Raw genomic sequence first — 12,345 nt, forward strand, 5'->3', positions numbered from 1 at the left:
GCTAGAATGAGACTTCCCTGCCAATGAGACAGAATGATATTCCATATACAATTAGCTGAACAAGGTGTTTGAATCCAGTTTGTCACAGTGATAAATTATAATGCTATTCCTGTAGTCATCTTGGTCACTTCAGCCTGTGTGACTGTAACTTCACTTGTACTGCAACTAAACCCCAACTCACTATTCTCAAATCTGAAGTTTGTATTCAAGCAGCATTTTGGACTCCATTATGGTATTTGCACAGAGTTATAGAACATAATGTTTTATGTTAATGCCGGCTCCTAGAAGGATGTATGTACAATAAAACCATTAAAGGTACAGCAAAAATTTTGTCTGGAGATATTGCAGACCTCACACTTCATCACCACTCAGAGTGTACAATATACTAATCAAGTTGACGCTAATTATCTTTTCATGTAAACCACTGGATCTCTAACCTTGATGGTGATATATTTTCAATATCAGTTTCAGCTAAATGCAGGTTCCCCAGGTAATAGCAATACACATCAGACAGATTTATAAACTAATAAAATCTAGTTCTGAATAATTATATGCCATTAACATTACTAAAGATGTTAAAAAAGCTGTTAGTTTTGTGACATTGCGTACCAGAGGAGATTAGAGTTTCAAACAAGCAAACAAAAAATCCCTCACTCTTAAATTAAAGATGCTGTATATTGTTATTAGAGTAACAACCAGAGACTCCAACTAATATCAGAGCTAAGTGTTATATAGTACCTTGCCCCAAAGAGCTTCTAAGCCAGGGGTCGGCAATCTTTCAGAAGTGGTGTGCCGAGTCTTCATTTATTCTCTCTAATTTAAGGTTTCGCATGCCAGTAATACATTTTAACATTTTTAGAAGGTCTATTTCTATAAGTCTATAATAAATAACTAAACTATTGTTGTATGTAAAGTAAATAAGGTTTTTAAAATGTTTAAGAAGCTTCATTTAAAATTAAATTAAAATGCAGAGACCCCCCGGACTGGTGTCCACGTCCCAGGCAGCATGAATGCCACTGAAAATCAGCTCTCATGCCACCTGCGGCACGCATGCCATAGGTTGCCTACCCCTGTTCTAAGCTAAATAGACAAGACAGACAAAGTGTTACATGAACATATCTGTCCACAAATGAAGTTTGACTATGCAAAAATATCCATCTAATTCTGTCTCTAATTAAATCATGCTCACATGCTTTCATCTGGTTGTATCTGTACAATAAGAGGGTATCACATCTTTGTAGAAAACTCTTAAGTGCCTGATCTTAATAAATGACTTACAATGGGAGCTGAATGATAGATGTGCAGCATCAGTCAGGATCAGGAACCAAATTCTTGATAATTTTTAAATTGCAATTTACAAAATTTACCATTTGAGATTATATTTTATCTTGAATATAAATTATATCTAATCCTATTTTATTACATATAGCATCATTCCTACAAACTGTTTCAAAATATTGAACAAAGTAAGGACCAGATATTATGAAGACTTATGCATGTGAGTAGTCCCACTGAACCCAATTAACTGAGGTCAGTTAATTAAGGGGCCAGTTCTACAAACCTTACCCCTAGAGATGAACCAGTGATATAGTTAAAGGCAGCGGTCCTAGGACCATAAAGATTTTCCCTTTTCTCCTACACTCAACATTACTATTCTTTGTGACAATACCCAGTTATTTTCAGTTTCTTTCAACTCACACAGCTGGAAGGATAGTTTTATGTTAAGGCCAGGGAATGTGTGTTCTGTTCACAGTGCAGTCTCAGACTTCTTATGTCACCTAAGGGTGAGATGCTAACTTCTATTGCCTCACTGATAAACCATGTTCCAGTATATCTACTGTACCAGGGTGCTGTGGGACTTAATTTATAAAGCACAATGAAGTCCTTAAATGGAAAAGTCTTTAAAAGTACAAAGTGTTTCTTTAATTTTCTTCAGCCTGCGGATGAATGATAGCATGGAAAGGAAGTAGTGGGCAAGTACTGTGTGAGTGGTTTTCAGGGAGCTGGAGGGAACTATGCGGTTCCAAAAAGTAATGCAGATAAGGTATGGGAGAATTGGAGTAGACTTTTAAGTTGATACAAAAGAAGGGAGGCATTGCAGTTCAGGGATGGGCAGCGGGTGAGGGGAGAAAGACTAATAAAGAAATAGAGACAGACATGCTTGGCTTTTTGCTCTGTGTTAAGACACAAGAGTTAAGCATTCTTTGGTAACCTGCTTAGAGTCCAGTTCTGCTGGCACTGAAGTAAGTGGTAATGCTCTTATTCATTTCAATGGGATCAGGATCAGGCTCTAAATACTATACTCTAGAGATGGTTTTCACTCTTGAATTGTGGAAAAATCTCTCGCAAAAGGTACAGGTTTTATTTCTATCCTTTGGTTCTTTCTTATAGCCGCTCATGTCCTTTATAACAACATTCTCCTTTCTTCTCATCCTGGATTCTCAGCTGACTATTCAGTGAGACATTTTCTAATCAACATAAAATATTTTGATGAAGTAATAAAATATTGGAATTTTTTTTTCTTTTGCCACATCCTTTCATAGTTTCTTTTATTTTATTTCAACTGTTTGAGATTTATAACCCACACAGGGCAAGTATGAATAAGAAAGCCAATGTGAAAGGGACAGCTTTGCAAATGGTGAAGTTCCATTCCTCCATCATTTCTGCGCTGTCAGATAGTGTGTTGAATGGACTTTCTTACAAGGATAATCAGAACAAAGATCCATGGAGCACAATTCACAGAGCAATATGAACTTTTGTTAAAAATAGTTTGCCCTTTCAATTTAAGTTTCGTTTGGACTCTTTCACCACTTTATGGAGATTAGTTCTAGTGGCACTCTTCGATATTGTTCTGAATTAATCAAGTAAATCTATTTCTTTCACTTGGCTGAAAAGCAGCTTAATCATCATTTTTGCACTAGTTTTTCTCCCCTATTCTCATCTCTTCTCCTCCTAACTTATACCAACACCTACAGAATTTATAAAGCCCAACAGATTCAAAGAGAACTGGCAAATAATTGATGTGCAGTGTTCATATGGTGCTGCAGTGTTTCAGTCATGACATTGCAGCTCTGCATCAGTACATGATGATGCTTTCTCACAAATCACACAAACCAATGTCAGAATGTCAGCATGTGTCTATCTGTGACTCTCATATACTCCATTTAACACTATCACCCTCTCCCACTCTTCCTTTCCTCTCACACCTACCTGGTTGATGAGAGAGAGGGACTGTTCCTCCTCTCTCCCCTCCTGTTCCTCACTTCTGCCTTCTGAGAAGAAGGAATTTTTTCCTCCTCACTTTACTACTTTCAACTGCACATTTTCTCTCCAGCTGTTTAGGTGGATGGGAGGGAAAATGGTGCCTCTGGTGAATTTGATCAGCGTTCCCCATCTATTTCAGTGCAACATAGAGAGTGTGTTCCACCTGAGAGGAGCCACATTCAGATCTGTGGACTCTACAAGTCTCTAAGAGCCATATGTGGCTTATAAGGCCCTAGACTGAGCTTCAGCGAGTATCTCTGGGCTAATGTGTGCTGGAAAGCTGACCACTAACCCTTTATCTGGAATGACAGATCCAGTTTTTGCCTGAACTGTGATATTAGAAGAAAGTTCATTGTTAAACTCTCATCCTATAAGTATCAGATTAAAGATTTTATCCAGCTCCCATTACAGTCATTAGGAAAACATGCATTGCCTTTATTAGGAGTTGGATTGGGCCCTAAGAAACCAGTTCATTTTTTTTTAATTTGAAGAATCAGAATTAAAAGCATATACACGTGTTGCTCCATTATATTTTGGGATTATAGTAAATTAACATTTTCAATGAAAATGAAAACATACCCAGGGGAACAAGACAAAACAAATTAAACATGCACAGCTTCTAAGTAAATGGACATGAACAGGTTCCTGAAACAAAACAAGGTAAACAAAATTGTACAAGGGTTAGTGGATAAAGCATGTGAGGAGAGATGGAGAGAGCCATTGTGAGAAGCCCTATGTTAAATTATTCAAGGTACAAAGTCCAACTCAGCCAATCTTATAAAATTGTTTACAAAAGTAAGTAAAAGTTGGAGATAAATAGACTGGTACTAATTGAATTTTTTAGGTTAACAAGAAGTTGAAAGATTCTAGAAATGGGAAGTAATGTCTCTAGTAGCAGAGTGATTTTGGCTTCATTAATTTTATTGGGCTGAAGTTACCACCTTTCTTGACATTGTTTATCTGGGGGCCACTGAAAGAGCCAGTGGGATGGGTGGACTGGAAGAAGCAAGTTCATCATCATGGCTCCCATTATCCTTATCACTTCTAGGGGCCCCAAGATCCATGATGACCCCACTATGCCTTTATTATCCTGATCCTGAAAGATGTCCTAATCAGACAAAGCCATAGAGAGGGAAGCTTAATGGCATCAGCACCTCTGCCAGCTCCAGCTAGCTCCTGAACAACATCTAAAATGTGAAACTGCGGTGCCTAGTGTTATGCCCTTGTTCATGTGTCATTTTTTCCCCTCTCCTTATTTCTCCTCTTTTCCATATTTCTCTTTTTGCCTCCTGGCTAAAAACAGCCTGTGTTAGTTTAACAAGGCAACTCCCCCTTTTACAACACTGCTGTGAGCCTGTGCCCAGAAAGGCCAGCTGCAAGCAATGCCTTAGACAGCATGTCACTGGTAAAAGTTTGCCAGATTTAAGAGTGTCTGATAAGACCATGAAATGTACCTGTAATTTCCCAGGGTTGCAAATGAGAGTGATTGTCAGAGACAGAAGCTGTATTTTCTATCTCTACTATTCTTTTGTCTCCCCTTTTGTGTGGGGTTATCTTGTTTTCTTTTAAAGGAAACAGGATTTGACTTCAATGACCACAGCTCAAGACCATTGAAATTAGCTTTCTTTTTTTCCTACAAGGAACAGTTAATACCATCATTAATTCAATTGGAAAAGAATATCGAACGGAGGTTTTCTCCTATAGAAAACTCAGTATAACTAAAGGGAAACAGAATATCGAAAATTGTTCAGATGAAAGGCTTATTTACTTTTTAACTTTCAAAAGGTTTAACTTCCTTTTCTATGTGTTTAATAAAAGATTTTTAATCATGGTTGTTACAATGGGAATAAGCCAGCAATAATATGGCACAGACACTATTTAGTGTTGTAACAGAAAACAAGGGTCTTCTTAATATTTTATCCCTTGGTGGGCCAAAGACACCCCCTTAACACAAAAGAGATAAATTTATAAGTCTAGAAAAGAGATGACTCCGGGAGGGGCACATGATCTTTGTCTATAAATATTTTCAAGATAATGGTATTAAAGAAAGAACAGAACTCTCCACGATCTCAGGGAATGGTAGAACAAGGAGAAGTGGCCTTAAGCTAAAGAAAGGAATATTTAGGCTAGACCTTAGACGGAACGTTTTTAACAAGAACAATTGGCCAGTAGAATGGCTGTGCTTAAGATGCCCTTACTGCAGATATCCAATAAGACATTAATGGAAATGATGTAGTGAAGAGCTCAGCAAAATTCAGAGGGTCAAGTTAGGTGACCCAAGTGGTCATTACTGGCGCTACTGCTATAGAGTTCCATGAAAGTGGATTGTTTTTCAAACAGTATTTCTTTCAACCAGTGTGTTAATACATTAGTTTGTTAAGTGTCAAAGCAAAGTATCTGTTTTAGAGAAAGCATTGACAAATCCTGTTATCTATGGTAATTGACTCATATCACAAAAACCAAGCTGCATGGCAGTTGCTAACTTATAACTGAGCTAACATAAAATATAATTCAGGCAAGTTGTTCCAGGGTACATTTGAATCATCTCCTCTGTGACAGCATTATTTGTAACAGTTAACATGTATAGTTGTATGCTGTCAGGAAATGGCAGTTTTCTTCCTGACACTACTGTCTAGCCTAACCTAAGGACTGATGAAATTGGAGTTGCTAATATTTACTATGCCTCTTGTGACCTACCAAAAAGACAGCAGATTGCACATTGAATGAAAAGGGCTTACTCTGGATGTCTTTCTCTGTAAACTAAAGAAAAGGGAGAGAATTCAGCGTACAGACTCCTATTTGCTATCGCTGAACTCCTATTTGCTATCTAGAATAGATTATTAGAACTATGAATGCATTCAGTGTTCCGTTTTGATTTTTGAGCCCACATGAAAAATCATATTGTTTATGACCTTCATCTTACCCTCCAATACCTCACATGTCCCCTTTCCTGAGTCTAAGTCCATGAATTCCTAATTTCCCATCACGCCAAATTGTAAGCACATGAATAAATTAAAATTAAATGTACTAATGTCAAAGTTTTTCTTTTCTTTCCTTTCTGTTTAATAAAAATACTTTGTATGGTGCTTTCCATCCAAGGATCTTAAAGATCTTAGCAATGTGGGTCAGTTTTCTCATCCCCATTTTATAGATGGGGAAACTAAGGCACTGAGAAGTTAAGTGAATTGCCAAGGGCAGCCACTGAGTCACTGGCAGAATGAAGAATTGAACATAGATCTCTCAGAGCCAAGTTGCCTACACTAGCCAGTAGATAACACCATCTCCCTTCTATTTCTTCTGTCTCTAAAGATCATTTTTATAAAATCACCATTCTATTTTTCTTTTTCTCCCTTGATATCTTTTTCACCTTGCCTAGTTTGCCTTCCTCCTAATCTGCCTGCCCTTTAGCCTACCTTCCAATCATCTTGTTTCCCCTCTCTAACTAACTTGGTCCACACACAAGGAATAATGGGACAGGAGGATCTTTGGGGTTTGATTTTCTTCTTCTGTGCTGGGTTCTTCTGAGTTCAATGTCCACATCCTTTACCCTTGAGGTGGAATCTCAAGGGAATACTATCTCAATACTGTGTAGCTGGCTTCCATTCAGCATGAGTGCTGTCTACAGCTGTGAGGTAGCCTATGGCCAAAGGCTACATTGACAGTTCCGTAGAGGAAGGACTGCAGCAGAGCTTAGTGCTGCTTGTGTCAGTCACCCAGCTCTGTGAAGATACTGATGTTTCAGTGTGGCATAGAAGAGGAAGTTTATTAAAAAGTGGCTTTAAATTGATAAATTATTAATATTTGTTTTAAAATGCAAGAATCAGATTTTGTTTTTTTGGTATTTTTATATCTCAGATTTACCTATATCAGCTTTATCACTTGGTTGTATGATCTCATGAACAACTGATTTGTTTGCACTGCAGTGAATGGACAGTTTACTCATATGTCTTCTCTGTGACTTTCCTTAGGAGTGTCCCAGTGGGATTGTTAATGAAGAGACCTTCAAAGAGATTTATTCTCAGTTCTTTCCACAGGGAGGTGAGTACTCTGCAGACATAATTAGCATTATTTGCCACTGAAGTCAGTGGCAAAGCTCTCACCCATAGCATGTAAGCTTTCCTGAATTGAGAAACTTCTTTTCTACATATTTCTCAAAGGGGCTCCACACATACTAATATCATCTTGATATTTGTCCACATTAAGAGATATCAAATCCAATGAATTCATTCATCAATAATAGGAGGTGTTATGGAGAGCTAATAATGTGTTAATCCTTCTGAATAAGATGCTTGCAGAGGTTTTTATAAAAATTCATCAGCATGTTATGATTTTAACTCCACTTTCCACCTCTCATATCTCTGCTCATAATTCTCCTTGAACCAGGAGGAATATAAATTACATTAATTAAAAAAAAATTCAAACATGTAAACAGCTATCACCATAAATTTAGTATATGGTCTGTTGGGATTGTGAGAGAAGATAGCATATAAGGCCTGCTTTTTCTTTTGGTTAGACCAGTTTTATATCAGTATAATTCTATTGACTCCTATGGAATTATTTATGGTTTTCACTAATGTCAATAAGCTCAGAATCTGTCCCTTAATGTTTCTGTTTTCTTAGAGTACTTAACACTGAACAGAGGTACAAATGTATTAATGAGACCACAAGATTCCTTGAGGACATTGCTAATAGGGCTCAGCTATAAATCACATCTACATACACAGTTTCCTTAAACTCACTGTTCCCAGTTCTAATATGCTTCATTGTATTCTTTATTAGAGCTACCATATTGTTAATATGTGTAAAATTCAAGAAATCCTTATGAAGTATATAGGAAGGATAGTGATTGATATGTCAGTCATATTTGGGGATATAGGTTCCTATTTCAGTGCATGGCAGGTGCAATTTTTAAAAGTGGCCAGCACTGACCTAACTCTGTTCCCATTGAAGCCAGTGATAAAACTGGCATTGATTTCAATGGGAGCCAAGTTAGCCCAATACAGAGTTGCTTTTTAAAATCCCATACAGAAACTTCACTCATTTACAAAAGTCAGGCCAGTTATTAGCCAAATTTTCATTGTAAGAAGCACATTCTAAAGAATGTCATTTTGCTTCCCTTTACACTCAGATTTTGCATATTCAGAAGACTCAATGTCCTAATTATTATTTTAAAAAGTAGTTAAGTAGTAGTATTAAAAAAGTGAACTATTTGTCTGTGACTGTCTACTGAAACTTTATTCTTCTAGTCAGAGATAAAATATTTATGCACTGTCGGAAGAGCAAGTACAACACAAATTCATGTCTCCCTTTCAGTTTTTGTTGTGAAAGGATATTTTCATTCTATTTAAATTATATCAATATACAAAGAAAAAAATAGTGATTTGATAGTGCAATCCTTACTCGGGCAGAAAACCACACAGAGATTTGCTTGGGTAAGGATTATAATATTCAGCTGTGTTAGGAATTTCCAGTAGTTTAGAATAAAGACAGGTACCAGAGGAGTAGCTGTGTTAGTCTGGATCTGTAAAAGCAGCAAAGAATCCTGTGGCACCTTATAGACTAACAGACATTTTGGAGCATGNAATTGAGAAACTTCTTTTCTACATATTTCTCAAAGGGGCTCCACACATACTAATATCATCTTGATATTTGTCCACATTAAGAGATATCAAATCCAGTGAATTCATTCATAAATAATAGGAGGTGTTATGGAGAGCTAATAATGTGTTAGTCCTTCTGAATAAGATGCTTGTGAACTGCGCTTGTGAATTTCTAAATTGGATTATCAGCCCATTGTTCATATTAATAAACTGGTTGTATAAAGTTCTGTAGAGAATTGTAAGTATCTTAATGGATAGACGTATTCACGGCATGTATGACAGTAATAAAAAAGAGGAGGTATTTACAAGGTGTCAGGATATAGTTGTGAATACACAATCTGAGTATCTTTGAAAATCAGGATTCTCTCAGCAGCTCATCTCCTTGTAAGCTTTAATATAGCTATGTCTTTGCTACTCTTTGCCTATCTCTCCCCCAGTAGGAATTTGTGTTGGAGGTAGTTTAAGTGGGCCAAATTCAAATCTAGTGTAAGTGGGTGAAATCCTATTAACTTCAGTGGGATTTCTTTCCCTACTTCAGGTCTTTTTTCATCCTCTTTATTCAGTGAAGTGGTTTCCTGTGATGTTCAGTAATTTCTCAATCTTCCCTATATTTCAGTGAAATGAAAGTACATAATCACTTATGACTAACGTTTCCTTCTTGAACCTCAGATTTTCCTTCAGTGTTTATTCTCCCCTCCACCTTTTCCTTACTCTGTTCCCTCCCCACTTCTTTTCTATTCAGTTGTCCCTGTTCATGTCTTCCTATAACACTGGAGAGTGGAAGGTTTCCATGGAGCTAACTGGCAATGGCTGTGCTTTTCATTTTTATGTAAAACCTTAATTAGTAGCAACAAAAACTCTCAATTAGTTTTATTTTAAATAAAAAGCTAGAAGGTATAGGGGTAGTAACTATTGTGGGTTACCACTGTTGAAACCCACAACAACCAGGAACATTCAAAAGGAAGAACAAAACATTTAAGAAGAGTAGAACTGCGAACTGCTATCTATCTGTCTAGTGTTTTATACCAATCAGTATAAAACTGTAGTATCAGTTATAAGTTACCCTGGTTTGTAAAAGCAACTTTTCCCACTGTAATCCACCATGCTTTAGCAAGTTAAAGCAGCAGAAGAAAGAAGAAGAAAGAAACTATGAACTTCCTATCTTCCACATTTTCACCAATAGGCATTCTCCAATCTAGACCAGTATAACAGAACTCACCCTTTTTTACTTTTGCTTCATATAATGTTGGTAAAATACATGAAACAAATGTCACAGCTATATACCCATAGCATGTAGGCTTTCCTGAATTGAGAAACTTCTTTTCTACATATTTCTCAAAGGGGCTCCACACATACTAATATCATCTTGATATTTGTCCACATTAAGAGATATCAAATCCAATGAATTCATTCATCAATAATAGGAGGTGTTATGGAGAGCTAATAATGTGTTAATCCTTCTGAATAAGATGCTTGCAGAGGTTTTTATAAAAATTCATCAGCATGTTATGATTTTAACTCCACTTTCCACCTCTCATATCTCTGCTCATAATTCTCCTTGAACCAGGAGGAATATAAATTACATTAATTAAAAAAAAATTCAAACATGTAAACAGCTATCACCATAAATTTAGTATATGGTCTGTTGGGATTGTGAGAGAAGATAGCATATAAGGCCTGCTTTTTCTTTTGGTTAGACCAGTTTTATATCCAAGTATAATTCCTATTGACTCCTATGGAATTATTGATAATGGTTCCACTAATGTCAATAAGCTCAGAATCTGCCCTTAATGTTTCTGGTTTCTGAGAGTACTTAAACACTGAACAGAGGTAACAGAATGTATTATGAGACGCCTGACAAGATTCTGAGGGACATTGCTAATAGGGCTCAGCTATAAAATCACATCTACAATACACAGTTCTAAACTCACTGTTGCCAGTGCGAGGATAATGCCTTCATTTATTCTTTATTAGAAGCTACCATGTTAATAATGTGTAAATTCTGAAATCCTTTATGAAAGTATTAGAAATTAGTGATTGATATGTCAGTCATATTTGGGGAATATAGGTTCCTATTTCAGTGCATGTGCAGGTGCAATTTTTAAAAGTGGCCAGCACTGACCTCACTCTGTTCCTATTGAAGCCATGAATAAAACTGGCATGATTCAATGGTGATCCAAGTTAGCCCAATAGAGTTGCTTTTTAAATCCCATACAGAAACTTCACTCATTACAATAAGTCAGGCCAGTTATTAGCCAACTATTTCATTGTAAAGAATGCTAATTCTAAAGAATGTCATTTTGCTTCCCTTTACACTCAGATTTTGCATATTCAGAAGACTCAATGTCCTAATTATTATTTTAAATTAATAGTTAAGTAGTAGATTAAAAAGTGAACTATTTGTCTGTGAAACTGTCTACTGTAATATCTTTTATCTTCTATCACATGAAAATTATTATGCCATGTTGTCGGATGATGATGATAGTACAGCACTACATCATGTCCCTTTCAGTTTTGTTGTGAAGGATATTTTCATTCTATTAAATTATCTCAATCATACAAAGAAAATAAATCAGTGATTTTGATAGTAGCATATCCCTCCTCTCCCGGCCTCGCAGATAAACCACACCAGAGGTATTGTCTGGTTAATGATATAGTATATCCAGTCTGTGTTAGCAATTTCCAGTAGTATTAGAATAAATGACACGTAGCCAGAGGAGTAGCTTGTTGTTAGTCTGGACTGTAAAAGCAGCTCTAAGCACTCCTGTGCACTGTCTTAATACGACTAACAGAATTTTGGAGCATGAGCGTTTCGTGGGTGAATACCCCTTTTTTCGTGCACGGATAAGTGGGTATCACCCAACTCATGCTGCCAAAAGGTCCTGTAGTATAGGTGCCACCAGGATCTTTTTGCCCTTTTTAGAATAACCCAGAGAGATTTATTGATCCTACACCAGAAAGCCACAAAGGCGACGGCCTGCAAGGAGTTTTCAACTGGGGCTCTGTGCAGTGCCTCGGGTTGACGCTTGCAGTTCCTCTGTGTGGACTGAGCCACAAGTCAGTTCTTTGCTTCTTGGGTTTCAGATGCATTGTTTAGTGCAATAATTTACGACCACACCCATACATTTAAACCGATCCCCAGATTATCAGAATGTATAACTCCTTGTCATAGTATTCTACCCCATTGAACCTTAGCGTCCAAAAATTGGGGTACAGCATGAATTCCCTCTAGAGCTTAATATTACCCAGCTTAGATTGATAAGGCTGAACCAATAGGACTTTGAGTGCCTGATAAACTCTGGCCTCCCCAAAACCTTCCTGGGGACGCCCAATGATCCAGACCCCCTGGATCTACACAAGGAAAGTAAACTCTTTCCCTCACCGTGCCTCTCCAGGCTTATCCTCTCCTGGGTTATCTGATAGATACTGGATCAACTCCTTGGAATTAAACAAGAGGCTTTCCCACTCTACCCTCCTCTTC

At 37.1% G+C, this 12,345-nt stretch overlaps 1 protein-coding gene across 3 annotated transcripts in view; it reads left to right on the forward strand.

The window, feature by feature from the left end:
* The window catches only part of KCNIP4 (potassium voltage-gated channel interacting protein 4), an 849,343-nt gene that overhangs the window by 815,533 nt on the left and 21,465 nt on the right, over positions 1-12,345 (forward strand). For all 3 annotated transcript variants that reach the window (XM_075066548.1, XM_032767902.2, XM_032767900.2), the window contains exon 3: positions 7,233-7,302. In XM_075066548.1, the coding sequence (XP_074922649.1) occupies positions 7,233-7,302 (70 nt within the window). The remainder of the gene's footprint in view (positions 1-7,232; positions 7,303-12,345) is intronic.

The sequence above is a fragment of the Chelonoidis abingdonii genome, chromosome 5 (genome assembly GCF_003597395.2).
Source record: "Chelonoidis abingdonii isolate Lonesome George chromosome 5, CheloAbing_2.0, whole genome shotgun sequence".
In the NCBI taxonomy this organism is placed as follows: Eukaryota; Metazoa; Chordata; order Testudines; family Testudinidae; genus Chelonoidis; species Chelonoidis abingdonii.